This window comes from Tribolium castaneum, chromosome 2 (genome assembly GCF_031307605.1).
Source record: "Tribolium castaneum strain GA2 chromosome 2, icTriCast1.1, whole genome shotgun sequence".
Lineage (NCBI taxonomy): Eukaryota > Metazoa > Arthropoda > Insecta > Coleoptera > Tenebrionidae > Tribolium > Tribolium castaneum.
In genome coordinates, this window is record NC_087395.1 from 16,570,389 (window position 1) to 16,588,629 (window position 18,241).

Below are 18,241 nucleotides of genomic sequence, written 5' to 3' on the forward strand. Positions count from 1 at the left end.
AAGTGGTTATATTCATCCGCGAACTTAATGTCTTCAAGAGGAAAATATTTTACCGAAAATCAATTTAAGCCATGGTGCGAAACTCGTGAATGGAAGAATAGGCAAAGGAGGGATTGTTAACAACATTATGCCCGCGCGCTGCCACCAGATACCACCTCAAGGGACCGGGGATTCAACATGATGCTTTCAAAACGTGGCAAATTTGCGCAAGGATTGATTAATGGCGAGCGTTCCATATCAGCGTTATCAGTGTGTGCAAAGTGCGTCAGAAATACAGAATGCCGTGATTTTGGGCTTCAAATACTTTTAGTATGTTTAGCTTGTTAAGCATCCTAGTTAAGCGCGACCATTGGGTAATCTTTGGTCTAGATAAGGTGTTTTTCGTTGGTGTTTATATAGTATGTGTGGTTTATTTAAAGTGGACAATGAGCGGAATGCTTGGAGTTGGCTCCGGTGTAGTTTAATTGTGCAAATGAGTGAAGGTTGGCAGTTTCTTGGTCGCGATAGAATCCTGGCGATGTCTCGTGCAGAATTTGGAATTGGATGGTGTAAATTGCTGGGATGTCACGCACGTCCATCGAATCTAAATATAGGATCGTCTGGCAGCGAAGACGAATGCCTCGTGGGGCAATGGTGAGGACGGAGGAAGAAGCGGGCCAGGAGCTAGTGGCGACTTACGTGGCGTTGGCGTTGGGACTCTGCTTCATGTAGGGATGCACTCTGTTGGCGTTGGTGTCCAGCACGGAGGCCTGGGGGCCGTTCTGCGCGGGCGGCGCTCCCGGGGACAACTTGCCTGCTAGCGCGTCCAGCGAGTGCAACATAGTCGGTGAGACTCAGCCACGAAACTGGCCAATCTCACCTGTACGTGTCGAGATAAGATAACGCACCTGTTATCGGTCCCTACTCGCGTCAGATCCGAGGCGCGTCGGGCCGCCTGGTCACGCTGGCGGCGGCGGCGCCGGGGCGGAACACCGCGTCATGGTGCACAGGAGGACGGACGGACGGCACACTACGCAAACTACAAGGGGCCTGGAAAAGCACACGGTTATTCGCTGAAGCCGGGGCACGTGCTCGGGGGCGGCGGGGCCGCCGCCGACGCACGGCGCGCCGAACAGAACGGGACGGACAAGCACACGGTTGATATGCAAGACAAAAGCACAGCGGTGGCAGTTGGTGGATGAGAGGCGAGCACCTGGTGGTGGCCGGTCCCGCGCCCGTCGCGCTCTGCTCGGCGCCGCCGAGCGTGCACGTACCGCTCGTCGAGACGCTCCGCACTGCACTGACGCCGCTCCTGGTCGGCGGACGAGGTGCACCGGCGCAAGCGCCGCCAACGACGACGACGACGCCAGATAGCCGATGCATCGACACGACCACCGCCGTCTGGAGACGCGCCGAAGGATTCCCGATTGATACGATACGCAGCAATTAACGGCACGGACGCGGACCGCCAACGGAAATACACTCGATGAGGGAAACCGCCGCCAAACCGCAAATAGACGCGCTTTTTCTTCAACGCCGACAAACAACACATCTGCGGCTATTTACTAGAGCTGGACGATACCCCTGTTAGATACCTGGTCAGGATCGTTACTTTCCCCAGGTTGATAAATTAATCTGATCCACTATGAACTGTTCACACCTTAAAAAATAATTATTGAGCGGAAGTCAAGTTATCTTAGATCCAAGTGATCCATGGTTAATGTTATCAGGTTATCACACATTGTCGGTCATTCCAGAGTGCAGAAGACCTTCACATTATATTAAAATAACTGTATATCGGTATTTATATCCATCTGTTTTCAAGTGTTAAATATTGTTTTACGCCTCTCTCGCTAAAATGACTGAGCTGTATGAGTATAATCCACCAAAATTTGGCAACATTTTTTAAACACCCTCTAGAAAATACATACTCTTGGGCATACTCCGAAAGCTACTTCTGCCAACTTTGTTGTTTTACATTATTTTGTTGTAATAATAAAGCCGCTGAAAACTTAAATTTTGTTTGTATTATAATTTATAACTTCATAACGAAGGAAAAGTATAGTTTTTCTTCACGAGTTGCAATTTCTAATCGAAGCGTAGCCAAGAAAAGACCTACAGAATTGTCGATTCCTGGAGCACTTCAAAGATATCAAGTTCTCATAAAAAGGTTAGTTCTTCTGAATACATTTATAAATTTTATACATGTATTTATAGCCTCGTGGTTTTTAAAATCCACCTGTTATCAGGTGTAAGAACAGAGTAACTGCGAAAAAAACTTATAGAATTGTTACTATGTATTAAGAATGTTATTTAACTCCGAAACATTGGTAGAGCTTATTGGTGACGAACTGACATTGTCAAAAATTAATTGTGGCATTAAACATGTGTCTACTACTAAAAATGTCTTTAAAAAATTATGAGAAGATACATAGGATAAAAAAGAATAAATGAACAAATTATATGGATATGGAACCACCTCTAAAGGTTGATAAGAATATAAGAATATCGTAACCACAACAATGAAAAACGTTAGTTACTTTGGACACTGTCATCATTTACCAAAATTTAAATTCGAAAACCTCAGATCTGTTTGATCAATTCTATGGCATTTTTTTTTGGACAAGTTTTTTTCTGTTTTGTGGACTTTTTCAGCTTTATGACAATGAACCACAAATTTAATATTAAAATAGAATTTGTTGTCATGATTAGGACCTACGATGAAGCACTAGGTCCTTGTTGTAGTTGAGCAGAAGCCAAAGAATTATGTAAAATGAACAATTTTTTGTTATAACGTATTGATTTTTGTATACTGTGTAGAACAACTTTTTTAAATTTGTGTCTCCAAGATCGTAAACACTCTATACCTATATGATTATTGGCTGAAAGGCTAAAAATTAAATACGGTAATCCATACCTACACCATTTTAAAAGATACATTGAGAGTGGAAGAAAACATCGACGTATCGAATTATGGGGAGTTATATCTATTTAAAGAACCAAAGTGAGAATTATTTATTATTACAGTTAGGTACTAATTTATAATTCAAGCTCAATAAAGAACAAAGTGCATTGACTCAACCTGTTACATATAATTCTCCTTTTTTGCGATTCTCACAAAATTTCAGGTAACACTGAGAGGTACAAAAATTGATTAGTTTTCATCTACACTTTGTCTATTATTTATGTTGCCAACTTATTTCAGTCTTACGTCTTAAAATTGAACGCATATGCTGAAAACACTTATAAATGTGTTTTCAATTTTGATTGGGCTTTTGGGCTTTAGCTTTCTTAGCCACCAATGTTTCGGTGATTGTGGAGATATCGAATCTAAAAGCTTAATAATCATTGAGGAGATTTGGATGCTAGTGACCGCAGGGTCCGGCCCTGCGCCAAACCGCAAATAGCCCCTCTTTTTCGTCGCTTGAAAATAAACAACATTCTTCTAAACATATAAAAATAAAATCCGCATCCGCGACCAAGCCAATGGAAATAACTTTAAGCATCGCGCGACAATAGAGATAATCACGAATTCGTTTCAAAGCTTTTGTCAAGGTTTTTAATTACTTTGCAGAAGTCCTTATGAAATAATCTTTATGCAAATGAAGAAAAGTCCTCGGAAAAGATTGCACGGATGAAACAGGAATCATATGCATAAGCTCGACTTTTAAATTCTATTGTCAACTCTACTCGTTAGGTATTCCGATCCGGTTTTTTCCTGCCTTTGTGCAGGAATAACGATCTTAAATCCTTTTTAAATCGGTGCACAGAATTGCTAAAAATGTAAATAATTAAATTTCGCTGATGCAGAACAAAAAAAATTGGGAAAAATGTGTTTTAAATTTTAACACAGCTCGCTATCCATTCATAATGCTGCTTGGTGAAATATGAATTGGGTCAGCTATTATTATTTTACAATTAGCAAATGAGTGCTGATGCTATCGCTGTTATTATTACGCTGGCATTACAAACGATCTTGCCACTATTTTCTAATTATTTCAAGTCAATAGAATTCACCGGCGAAACCAAAGACCGTTTTTTCTTTCCGATTTTTTCGTCCAAGTAAATCTTTCGTCAGCCGATAGTCTCAGTTCATTCTATTACCATCCAGCCTGTTGCCAGAGCCGTCGCGCCTCCGCGTTGCCTTTTCCTGATTCTGATGGATGGTTTTCGGTCGAGATTTATTCCAGCGGACGTTCGATTAGTTTGCGAGGGGATTAGAGCGCCGCCACCGATAGGTAAAAGTTTGTAATTGGACTCGGGGTAAGCAGGACCGGAGATACATATCCGTGATGGATCCGCACTTGTTGTACGCCAGAAGACGATCCTCGAGGGAGCACGACGCTGATCCGGTATTGGATTTTTTTATTGCCGACCCACAACGCCGGAAAATGTACCCGTCCTGCAACCTTTTCTCGATTGAGGTTTGCCACCGCTTTGACACAACGCAAAAGCAAAAGACAGGCAAAAAACGCACAACTAAATATTAATCTCCCTCTGCGCCAAAATGGAAACTATCTTAACAAAGCCGCTTTTAAATTTCCGGTTATCAAAGGCTCGAATCCGCTGCGGTTTATAGATGAACTATCAGGTTCACCTGGCCCGGAATTTCTTTAATATTCGTTCCTGGCAACAGGCTGCTCCGGTTAGTTGATCCGTCATCGTAACTCCGGGAGCAAGACGCCCGGACCCGGCGTCCTTGTCCCGTCCTCTTTAAGCTTTCGATTTAATTTAGTACGGTCGGATGCCTTTCACGTTGCAAAACAACCGATACTGGGGCACAGACGACCCCACTAATGCTGGTAAATCATTAGCAGGCAATTATACCGGAGGATTTTTCTGCGAAAGAGAGCGTGTGCGTGTTGGGGTAAAAATTGGAGCATATTTCGGCGGAGATTTTTCCACCTAAGCTTTACGAGGCGCCGTAAAATTTCACATTAACTATTTTCAGGTTTTATTGTCACATATACCCGTCGTTTTAATCCCAGTTTAACAACCACTTATAGCGCAGGTACGCCGATAAAGACAATTTTAAAACTGTTATGGAGGAAGTTCGATTTCCTGCGCCAATTGTCTTCCTGATAACGGCTACGTGGTGCACCCGCGTTATTATTACACGAGAGCGATCTAACTCATATCGATTCAGTTATGAAAACACGGCAATATCCATATTTACGCTAATTATTTAGCAAAAAAGCTCATTCTCTGGATTTAATTAATTTTCGCCGTAAAATATACTCCCTACCGAAGCATTTTTTAATCATTTTAATTTCAGACGAGATTATCCGCGAAAAGCTCGAGGCTATCGCGCAAGAAAAATAAAAAACGAAAGCGCGGTGTAGATGTCAGACAAAAGGAACGTTACAAATTTCGCTCTTCATAAAAGCTCCGGTGCCACTACCGGACACCCTGGAGCTTGAAAACACGTGACTTTTTATAGACATATAAATAACACCGGCCGATTCCTCGGCAAACACGCAAAGGTCGCCAAATAAAACTTTCACTATTTACCAAATAATTCACGTTTCGATCATTGTTTCCACATTTCGCGGAAAATAGCCGCAGAGAAGATTTCGTCAATCTGACGTGCAAAAGTGGAAAAATGTATGCGAGGGGTCGTAAATCATTTCGAATGTTTTAACGAGCGATTTCGCAGGATATTTTACATATTTCATTATTTCAGAAAGTTGAAAAAATTCAAAAAGGGTTACCGCAGTTTGAGCTACATAGCGCAATAAAAAATGTAAAAATGTTTTTTAGAAAAAAACTTTTATTTAAAAGATGCACTAAAAACTAAAAAATAATGTTTAAAAATCAGGATTTCAAAATGTATACCTAACAGTTTTGGAAACTGCTCAATTTTTAGTAATTCTGTAACGCCCTATTGTTATTTTATGATCATTCCCAAAGCTTTTATAAATTTTAAAATCCTAATTTGTAATCAAAAATATTCTCCTCTGACAGAAAAACATTATTTTTACTTTTTAGTGCATCTTTTAAATAAAAGTTTTTCTCTAAAAAATCATTTTTTTTTATTTTTTTATATATTGCTATTTAGTCTTTACTTATTCTTAACGTCTTTTTCTCTGAGGTTTAGTTTTGCCGTATTATTGTAACACCATTATTTTGCTGATGTGTGCAAACTTGTTTAGTGGTATGTGATAAAAAACAGCTGTTAGCATTAAAAGCACATCCTAACCTTTGTTCTGTGTCTATACTCTATCGTCCAAGATAAATGAATTATAAAAAATAGCGACATTTGTTTGTAACGAAACGTAATGAAAATAATTAGGTATTAATATATTTCCCAATGACCAACATACCGTATAAGTTACGGTATGTACCGTATGTTACCGTATAAGTTACGGTATGTACACATCGAAAACCTATTTGCAAACATAACCCCATTTAACCTCTTTAGGGGTTATTCAGTCATATGGGATTGCATTGTCACCCAGATTACGTAAGTATGCAAAATTTCAATTCATTGGGACAACGGGAACCCTTTCAAAGTTGGCTCCAAAAAATTGAAACAGACATACAGCCAACAAAGCAAGTTAAATAAAAGCTTTTAATAAACGGACCTGATGGAAATCCAAGTCGGTTTTTATGCATGCTCTCCGCCATAAACTTTGTCCCCAAATAGATGACTTTCATTAATTTTGATACAGTAATTATTAATTTTACGACCTGCCATCACAATGAATAAACTAGGCGCAATTTCGTCTTGCTTAACGGTAGAAAAAATGTACATTTTCTTCGATAATTATGGAGCTTTTGACGAAAGTTCAACAAACTCGGAATCGAAGCAAATAATCTCGATGTGGGAAAAAGCAGCCGCCCCTGCTGACCTCTTCAGTTATCGTTCGAGTTAGACGATTATCTCGCCGGTCCAAGTGGATTAATAATGGATGTTTTCCGTGAAAGTGCCGCCTCCACAGACACACACGTCCGATACGATCATATCGTTTGTCATGCTTTTAAAGCGTCTTTGCCGTCGACAACAAGAGGAAATCCACGCGAGCGACCTTAACAAATTGCACGTTACGATCCGGAAAAGAACAGATTTTTTCGGCGGCCGTCCGTCTTGATCACTGTCGCTGCACGAATTTTGATTTTTTTTTACTTTTCGGACACGTGATGTGTCGCGACCCTCGTTAATGTTGCGATAAATTGATGGAACGTGATAGCTTCGGGTTCGCGGCCCCTTTCTAATGCATCTGCTACGGTTTTAATCTATCATAATATAAACCATAACTGTTTGTTGTTTGCGGAAATTGAGTCCAGATTGCTTCTCGACTTTGCGGCAAACAAGAGCCGGGTGGCTGGCGGGACTCGTGCTGGGCGGTTTCGATAACTTATTATTGCCGGGAAATTGATAGAAATTGACTATGATGCTCCGTAAACTAATTGAGGAAAGTTTTCGCGGCTGGAAGCCAATATTTTTCCGGGGAGCAGCATTTAGAAAACATCAAACAATGAAATTAAGCGTTTTTACAAGTGCATAAAAATCATGACCAACAACGAAGCTAAAATTAAGGGAACTTGGTGTTACACAACGATGCACTAACAAGTAATAACCACTTTTGCGGAAACATGCAACATACAAGTATGTACGCAGTAAGCGTGAAAAAATAAAACAAATTGCTTTGGCTTTTTGACTATTTTCTCACATTTGCACTCGAAATTGTAAAAGTGACCAAGAATGACGATCTGAGTTGAGTTCGCAAAACTTCTAGTTACTGATATTTGAAAAAATTGTTACGATTTCCGGGTGCAGTGTTACAAACAAACTACTCAGTCATTTTTGATTACAGATTGTAATTCTTGCATCGTGTGTAATGGGCGTTACTTGTATCACATGATATATTTCATTTTTTCTGTCTACATCCATTCAACCTTATCATTACACTGACATTTTTCAATCAGCGTTTATTATTGCAGCCAGATATTGATTACCGTCGTGTTTTCGTTTAATAATGTAGACTGAAAGTATAGAGTAGTAGTTGCAGCAATTCCCTGCATATATAGAATTTTATAAAAATTTATTGTGAAATATTTCTATTAAAAATTCCTTTCCTTTATACTTTTTCTACAAAAAAGCAAACTTTGATGCTATGTAAATTAATAATACGGCGATATTGTAATCCTGGAATAATATTCTAGGAATTATTTTATGGATATACGCATTAAGATATAGCTATTCCTGAGAGAGTTCTGGCACTGTCAATCGAAATGCATTCCTAGCGAATCAGCGTCCTTATTTTAGATGCAAATGCTCTAAATGCATTTACGTCGAGTCAGATAAATTTATTTGTGAAGATTAATAATAGCACAATATTTGTTCATTTCAAGTATTGAATAAACGAAGAGCTTTACTTTGTTGAAGGTAGTAAAAAAATCCTATAATTTTACTTTTTCTACCCATTAGTAGGCTCTCAAATTAATAAAAATGTGTACTGAGCATAAGCACCAGTCATCTTTCTTAAATGAATACAGGAAAAACAGCCAATCTAAGAAACTGTATTTATTGAATTACTTTAAAATTTATAGAACTGTATGTACTTATTATTAGGCAACATCTGGTACAATAATAAACAGTTTGCGCGAGACTGTTTTCAATACACAAAATAAAAAACGATACGTGTTACAACAAAAGTCAAAGCATTAAAAATAGGTACACATAAAAAATACAAAAAACTCATATCTTGCTTTGCCTTGGAATTCAAGAAAAAAAATTTGTTTTTGATTTGACTTCTTTTTGGACAACCGATTTTTACTTTAAGTCAAGTAATTTAATATTTTTTTCTTGTCTTGATATTATATGCATGATTTCATGGAATAAGTACTAAAAAAAGAAAATTAAAGAAGCAAAACACTATTTACCTAAAAAAAAACGAAACGCTAATTTAAAAAAAATATATATTGTTTTGTACGTTATAAAAATGGTGGAGGCGCCGGGATATTTACATTTGGTTTCCATTCATAAAAACCATTGTGGTGGAAACTGGGTACTCTTGGCAGCAAAACACTATTTACCCAAAAAAACCAAACGCTAATTTTGAAAAAACTTAGTTGTGTACGTCATAAAAATGGTGGAGGCGCCGGGATATTTACATTCGGTTTCCATTCATAAAAACCATTGTGGTGGAAATTGGGTACTCTTGGCAGCAAAACACTATTTACCCAAAAAAAACAAACGCTAATTTTGAAAAAACTTAGTTGTGTACGTCATAAAAATGGTGGAGGCGCCGGGATATTTACATTCGGTTTCCATTTATAAAAACCATTGTGGTGGAAATTGTGTACTCTTGGCAGCAAAACACTATTTACCCAAAAAAAAAAACGAAACGCTAATTTTAAAAAATATATATTGTTTTGTACGTTATAAAAATGGTGGAGGCGCCGGGATATTTACATTTGGTTTCCATTCATAAAAACCATTGTGGTGGAAACTGGGTACTCTTGGCAGCAAAACACTATTTACCCAAAAAAACCAAACGCTAATTTTGAAAAAACTTAGTTGTGTACGTCATAAAAATGGTGGAGGCGCCGGGATATTTACATTCGGTTTCCATTCATAAAAACCATTGTGGTGGAAATTGGGTACTCTTGGCAGCAAAACACTATTTACCCAAAAAAAACAAACGCTAATTTTGAAAAAACTTAGTTGTGTACGTCATAAAAATGGTGGAGGCGCCGGGATATTTACATTCGGTTTCCATTTATAAAAACCATTGTGGTGGAAATTGTGTACTCTTGGCAGCAAAACACTATTTACCCAAAAAAAAAAACGAAACGCTAATTTTAAAAAATATATATTGTTTTGTACGTTATAAAAATGGTGGAGGCGCCGGGATATTTACATTCGGTTTTCATTCATAAAAACCATTGTGGTGGAAACTGGGTACTCTTGGCAGCAAAACACTATTTACCCAAAAAAAACCAAACGCTAATTTTGAAAAAACTTAGTTGTGTACGTCATAAAAATGGTGGATGCGCCGGGATACTTACATTCGGTTCCCATTCATAAAAACCATTGTGGTGGAAATTGGGTACTTTCGGCATTAACTTTTATATGAGTTGTTATGGTAACAGTTTAGTCATTTGCACCACAGTGGTTTTTATTAAAGTGAACCGAAAGTATGTGTTTCGACCACAAAGTGGTGTGTGAGAGTTTAAATTCTCAGTTAATTTCTTACCACAAATTGATCATTTTGTGGTCGAAACACGTAGTGGCAGAAAGAGAGCAGCTGACAATTTCTAGATCAATTTATATTAGTTTTAAGTTGTTACACTTTTTGTGTTGAAACATTTACTTTTCAATTTTTTGTAGCCCTATTTAAAATAATTGTGGATATTTTTAGGGCATTCGTTATTACGTACGATTGTAGGTAAAAATCGTTATTTAATAAACTAGTTTGTTAATGAAGGCCATTAATAAACGAAACTGTTTAAAGCACGAACGAGCGATAGCGTATGAGTGTCTTTAATAGTTGAGTTTATTACAATATTTTTTCGTTGACCGTCAACTTTTTTTGTGATAAAATTAAAAATTAATTACAAATCAAAGATGAGACCTTATAATATACTTTCATCTTTTGGTTGTCTTCGAGGGAGACAATTTTTTCAATTGTTCAACATTTTCCATTAACTTTTCCTTTAAGACTATCAGAAGAGAATATTGTCAACTTCATACATTTTAAATTTCACGTAAAAATCACTTATGCTACAAAAACATAGTTACCATTGAAAAATATGACATGCAAATTATAACAAAAAGGTCGCCATTGTTAAAAGTAATTGCAACTAATTAATACAATGTGTTTTTAAAGGATTCTCATCTAGTCGTCTGTGAATTTTTCATGTAAAATCAGAAGTCTTCACTTCAGAAATAAGCTTCGATTTTAAAAGTGCTTTCTTGCTTGGTGTAACAATTTTAACGAAATAAAAAAAAATTGAATTTCTCACCTGATATATTTGACATTTATTGACAGAGGATTCAATTGAGCAGAGCGACACAAATTTTTTTACATATAAACCAATTTCAAAGTTAACTAGATGACAATCATTTAAGAACACATTGTATCATCAAAACGTAAAAATCCCAAAAACAGTTACTTAATAATAAAGAGTGTATTAATGACGTCTATTAATATCTCCCTTTTTAGAGAAAATAATTTATTATTATCGAAATTAATGAACTGTCAACGAAAAATACAATTAAACTACTGGGTTTTTATTTTTGGAATTTCCACACACTATAAAGTAACAAAAAGTAAAATAAATAAAGTTATGGTTGGTATAAACCAAAGAAAAACTTTACTGTGTGTAGAGTCAAAATATTTGCAGCAGTTAAAATGTTTATTTTGAGCATATTATGTTGTGTTAATTGCCGAGTTTTGCATTTGCAGTATTTGTGTACATTTAAACTGTATTTACATTTTTTCGACGTTTATGCCCAAAAGCTCATTCTGGTTCTTTGAAACCTCTTCGTTTAAACCCAGAGATTGATTACTCCTGCAAATACGTCCCTTTAATCCTTCCGGATGCAAATTTTTTTCGATTAATTTCCCCAGCCTCCAATTTGTTTTTCCGACGTCTCCTTACAAAAACCATCCGACTTTAGATTAAACGTTAATTACCCGACCGAAGCCTCTCCGCCACGCACCTGTACGTGTGTTTGGTGGCTCACAAAAGACGCGTACTTTCTACTAATTTTATGGGCTTCGCGAAAGTCGATATCGAAGCGCAGGTAACTAACGTTCCGTCGTGTCACGCAAGGGGTTTCCGTCGTCGAACCCTCCGGCCTGTCAGCCCTTCGATCGACCGACTGTCCCTTTCGCCCCTCGCCGGGGCCCTCAGCAGGACCGCACGACCGAGGGCGGTTACGCCGGAATCATTACCTCCAACAGACAACACGGAGTCGAAGGAACTTTGAAATAAATAGGACGTAAATCAGACGTGGTGCCCGCATTTTCAGGTGCTGAATGTTTTAACCGAATATTTCGCTCAAGTTTAAGGATTATTTTATTACTGAAATATGGACACGCTAAAAGGAAAGGTGGTTGGTGTGACCATAAAGCTGTCTACTTAGCTGAAAATAAAAGAAAAAATGCTAGTCCCATAAAATGATTTTTCTGTCACACGACGAAACATACAGTTTTATCTCCGAGAAAGGGTGGGATGTTTCGCGAGTTAATTTTGTTTTTTATTGACAATTCGGCTCTAATTTCGTATTAGAAAATGGAGTTTCAGCCGCAGCTTCTCTCATTCAATTACAGGAATCAGGTTAAGAATAGGAAAAAACTTCTCCCTTTAAACCGAATTATTTTCTTGCAAATGCGCTCCAAGAATCGTTCCGTTTAGCTCGCTTTTAAACGCTTTTACAAATAAATAGAAGTCTTTCGAAGACTTTTATGTCGGTTTTGAAGACCTAATTTTACAATGAGGCGAGCGTTTGACCGCACTTTTTGGTACAAAAAGTAGATTTTCCTCCTGTTCTCGTTAATATTTTACGCTATAATTCCAAAATCATCTCTGATTTTTATTCCCGCTGTTTCAACAGGTTGCTGGAACAATACATTACGACAACCATAAGAAAATGCAAATTTGCAAATAAATTAATCTAAACTTTTCAAATTAGTCTGAAAACTTTCCACAAGTCGTATTCTGTTTATTGTTGGGCGATTTTTAAGAATAACTTAATTCCAAACTTCGGTTGCGTTGGCAACATTCCCTCTTCCGTACTACGGGTATAAATTAAAAAAAAAATAGCATATGGTGGTATTTAACAATTTCTATTCTATTTTACGTTTAACATAGCTGTCTAATTTGCGATTCTCTAAGTACTTCTGTTAAAATAAGGGTAACAGTTTCGAAAATGTAATGTTCGGGATAATTGAAGTCGATTTTGATGTATGGCCTACTACTTAATTCAAATATTTTATTCGAAAACGTCAAGAAGCTTCTATAAAATCATCATTTCTGAGCTTAGTAAAAAGGTCCACTAAAATCTGAAAAGTAAACGAATGCAAAAGACGAGTGTAGATCAGGGCAAAGAATTTTCTTGTCTATTGGAAAAAAATCAAAATTTTTATTTTGTGACAATTTTTTTGCCGGATTAAATAATTGAATTCAATCCAAATTATTTCATTTTGTGCTGGAGAGAAGTTGTACGCATTACCAAAAGGGAGAAACATAATTTGGAAGAAAAAAAAATATTACTGAAAGACAAAAATGTAATTTGAAATAAATAACACAAATTTAAAAATCTTGGTTTCATTTTCACGGAATAATGTAAATCAAAATAAAGACTACACTTTTTAACTGCTTTTAACTTTTTTTCATATTTTATTATACCAATTTCGCATTCGTGGCGATTTTTAAGTAGTGTTCATTGGCACAAATTAAATGCAGAATTATGGATAAATGTACAGCATGTTCCGTCTAAACCCCACATAGATGCATTGGCAGTTCTAATAATGATAGTTATCTGAAAATTTGTGAACAACCATAATCTTTTAGCTCCTGCTCAATGAACATATTTTTAAGATGGCAGCACCTTCGGTTATACCGGAAGTCGCTATCAACTTTCTTATTTTAAATGGATTAATGGAAAGCTATATTTTTTAATGCGTTTTTGAATTAATAGAATTATTTTAAGGTAGTTTTTACAAGCTCTCCCTATACCTAAATTTAACTGCTTACGAAATATTTATGGTTTTTTTTTTTGGATTTGCACCTTCTAGTTCAAAAATCTATAATTCTGCCATTTTTACAAATTTGGAAATATTTTTTAGCTTATTTGAAAGAAGAGGCCTAGATATTTCCTTTGGTGTTTTCAAATTAAAAAAAATAACAAACTCCAAGTTTTTAAAGTTAAATTTGCACAACTTTAAGCACCCATAACTCGTTTTTTTCAAATGAAATGCTAAAAGTTTTACTTTTGCCATGAAAACGAATGAAAAAATGTGCGAAATTAAGGTTCAAACCAACGTTCAATGAATTTACTTTGTTTTTAGTACAATTTTGAACAAAGTGTATCGTTTAAGTTTAATCAGAAAATTTTTTATGACAAACTATGCACAAATAACTGTGGTTAGTAAAAAATTTAACATTTAACATAACTAGAAAATTATCACAGATAGGTATAGGGAATGCTAATACAGGTAGATGCAGAAAAAAATTTTCTTCCATCTACTAAAATAAAAATTAGGACATTTGAAAAAATTAAGGTATGGCTACTTGAAATTTTCCAAAATTAACCTTAAAATGTTTGGGTTTATTAACTTCATTTTCAATTTTGAACGCACTGAAGAATAGACATAGGCCTTCTTATTTTATTCTCTAAATATGATTTCGAAATCTCTAAAACTAAGCGAGTTACCGATTTTTTAAGTGATAGGTGCAAATCCAAAAAAATTCAAAAAATCGTAAATAACTCAAAATCGGTTAAACTTAGGTATAGGGAAAGCTGATAAAAACGATTTTAGAATAACTCAACTGATCTAAAAACGTAGTGAAAAACAGCTTTCCATTTAAAATAAGAGAGTTCATAGCGACTTCCGGTATCACCGGAAGTGCTGCCATCTTGAAAATATTTTCGTTGCTTAGAACTTAACGGATTATGACTGAGTACCAACTTTCAGATAAATATCTTTAATAGAACTTTCAATACTTTTAGTGTGGGGCTTAGATGAAACATCCTGTATATCAGTTGATTTTTTTCTAAGATCGGTTTTATCATTTCTCTTCTTCTTTTTCTTTTAAATTTTAAGGTAATTTAAATTATGCGTAATTCTAGGCTTTTAATTTTATCTACTTATTACAATTTTAACACAATTTCTTGTTAATTTGGTAAAACATCGCAAAAATTCACGATCTGACAATATCACTGTTAGTTTATGGCGAGATTTTTGCCGCTGTTATTTAGCAAAATATGTTTCTGTAAAAAAGTTAACAGTAGGTAACAGAATTTACGGAATCGGATTTAAATAACAGCTGTAATTTTTACAGTAATGGAGCAATAACATTGTAACTGAAGTAAGGGAATAGCAGCAATAATTCGAAATAAATAGTAATAAGGAAATAAAGATTGGCCCCGTGTTTGGGTTTAACGTAGTGAATTGTGAAACCGTAAACAAACATTGACTCCAAATAAACAATTCTGACACCCTGGATATGATTGATGTTGAAAATTTCCTAACGAGCTTCGATTTATTGCCTCGTGTGTGTTTTTTATTTAATTGTCAAACAAACAGCACATAATAAAGCAAACATAGTTCGACTGTGTACAACAGTGTAATACTTGCTAATTACTCGGTCTAACAAGAACAAAGACCAGAGAGCAAGAGACAAAGCACAATAAGTTCATAAGTAATGGCCTTCCGCAACACGAACAGGAACCAGCCAATAATTTTCGAATTCCCTTTTAACAGCCTATCCATGATTCGCCTTCGCCCTTTACAGATTCGTAAGGGTTGAGGACTCGTTAGACTAAAGGACACGCCAAGGGACGTCGGACCATCTTCCCTATCAAACGCCACAAACTTATCCAATTTCTACCCCCAGAAGGTTAAAAACTGCATTGATTAAAATTTTATTTCGAGGACTTGTATCCAACCCTTCGCAAGGAAGCGCCACCGGAAGCTGCACGAGCAATAAAGCCAGACAAATAGTCGTGGTGTCTCGCACCAGGAGTCGGGTCGAAAAAATCCGACGGTTTTGCGTGCGCGGTCCGAGATAATTCCCGTGTCTGGGCTCTTCGTCATCGACTAACTACCTTAATTATCACATATTTAATGGGGTAAAGTGCGGGCGTTACGTGCACGCCACCGTCCTCAAACTTAAATAATGACGACGGTAAGTTGCTGAGCAAACAGGAGGAGGGGTCCGTTTATATTAAGTACGTGCTAGCTGGCTGCTGGCCGCCTTCCCGGTTAAACAAATTCAATTATCCGCCAGCGGGTCCTACGGAATTCCGCCAGCGTCGAGGCGACGAGTTATTTAAAAAACGACGGCTACGACGCTCTTCCGATAAACAGCCGACTAATGGTTCCTGAATTGTTTATTTGGCTTGTAGTCGGCGACTGCAATTATCCTTCTCGATTCGGTGCTATTTTCTCAGCATTCGTTATTTCTTAACGCCGGATGCTATTTTTGGAAGGACGATGCATAATTGCAGATAATGAGGGAGTGAACGATTCGCGAATTTTGCTTTCACGCCATTTATTGCCACCAATTGGCCAAGAATTTTAAATGAATTATAAAAATTAACGGTCAATATAAAATTAGATGAAAGAATATTTTTACTACAAAAATTTATTACACGGCGTAAATTTTATTAAACAATGCTGAATGACAGTGCGGCAATTTTGTTTTAAAGACCCACTTAATCTTCTAAAGCTTAGTCATATTTAGAAAAGAAATGAGTCCACCCACTTGACGTCTCTTAAACTAGTAAAGAAGTTTTGCAAATTTTATATCAATATTTTAGCTGTTTTACCTAAGCTAATAAATTATAAGACCGATAACTATGATACGGCCATTTTCTCCAAAATTTAGGTGCTCACGTTTTTAATTATTATTTTTTCAAATTTGGGGGTTGAGATCTATGGAGTTTTCCACAATTACTTAAACTGTAAACCATTCTTAGATAGATGCATTTTACGAGATTTGATCAAAAAACTTCTAAAATCCCAAAGATAAGTCAAATTTGACAAAACAACGCCTCAAAATTAGAAAATTAAAATAAAACTGATGCCACTTTGCGTGTTTCACTGGATTTAAATTTTTTTTGGAGCAAATTTTCATCAAAAATAGGCTGGAAAATTACAAAATTTTGTTGAAAGAAGAGTCATTTTTACATTTTTTAAGTTTTCAAACACATTTTTGAATTTAAACATTAAAGAAAACATTAAAAACATTTTTCAACACTTCTTGATTGTTCCTTAAAGCAAAAACATTATTTCGTAAAAATTATCTGTCATTAAAATTTATTTTGCATCAACCGTATAAGCTAGACTTCGCCTTCCCACATTTTTTCTCTAGTAAAGGCTTTTATTTTTGTTATTATTATTATTATTATTATTATTATTATTATTATTATTATTATTATTATTATTATTATTATTATTATTATTATTATTATTATTATTATTATTATTATTATTATTATTATTATTATTATTATTATTATTATTATTATTATTATTATTATTATTATTATTATTATTATTATTATTATTATTATTATTATTATTATTATTATTATTATTATTATTATTATTATTATTATTATTATTATTATTATTATTATTATTATTATTATTATTATTATTATTATTATTATTATTATTATTATTATTATTATTATTATCATTATTAATAGGCGGTTTTTTAGCTTTGTAATTGAAAAATTAGTGCAAACTAAAGGAAAAAAATGTATTCTAAATAAATGTTACCTTTTGAAACTTTATTATTTGGCTCTTCAGCTCGATTACTTATAATTATCAGCGTTGTTTTCATTCAAGTTAAAAAACTAATAAAGTTTACCTTATTTGTAAATTAATATGTTCGCATGGTATTTATTTGTGCTGTTTATTAAACCGAAAAAAAAAGCATCTTTGTTTATTGGTAGCATTTTAAGCCCTTTTTTTTAATATCTGAATCCTCATAGCACCGCGTTTTCACTACTTTAAAACACGCTTTCTATAGCAACGTGTTTTAAAATAAAATGTTTCAACAACAAAAAATTGGAATCACACTCATGCAAAAACCCTTAAAATTCTCGAGTGTCTAAGTATGCAACTCGTATACGCTCGTTGCATAACGACAGTCCTGGAACTTAAGCTTGTGTTTCCGCTCTCGTATTATTAATTTCTTATAACTTTTTGGCCCGTTGATGAAATTATTTTCTGCTGAATTAATTGCATTAAATTTGTCTATTTTTATTAATCATTATTGAAACAAATCTCGTTTAAAGAAGGCATCCAAGACAACGATTCAGTAAAGATAAAATTGCCAAATATTTTTGTTTTATTTATTGTTTTGTTTAAATTACTTGAATTTAATTGGGAGGAGCCAGCCCGAAAGCCAATCTGAGTCACGGCCTTTCCATGCGTTCGACCAATAAAAAGGCAAAGATAATGCATAAACAAAAAATTTCAAAGCGAGTGTATTGGTTGATCATCGCTAGCTAATTTCAAAATGGTTTCGAATACTAGACTATTAATATTTCATGCAATAAAAGTATTTTGGT

The 18,241-nt window shown here is 35.4% G+C and overlaps 1 protein-coding gene across 7 annotated transcripts in view; it reads right to left on the reverse strand.

The window, feature by feature from the left end:
- LOC660275 (CUGBP Elav-like family member 1) overlaps window positions 1–18,241 on the reverse strand; it is a 202,027-nt gene that overhangs the window by 85,402 nt on the left and 98,384 nt on the right. For 2 of the 7 annotated variants that reach the window (XR_010333224.1, XR_010333223.1), the window contains exon 1: window positions 679–1,292. The exons of 3 other annotated variants lie outside the window; for them this stretch is intronic. Coding sequence is in view for 2 of the 4 variants with exons in the window: in XM_064355137.1 (XP_064211207.1) it covers window positions 679–821 (143 nt within the window). In the remaining 2 variants the exon portion in view is untranslated. Of the gene's footprint in view, window positions 1–678; window positions 1,368–18,241 lie in introns of those variants that run through there. 2 more of the 7 variants (XM_064355137.1, XM_015983283.2) reach the window with 2 other exon arrangements.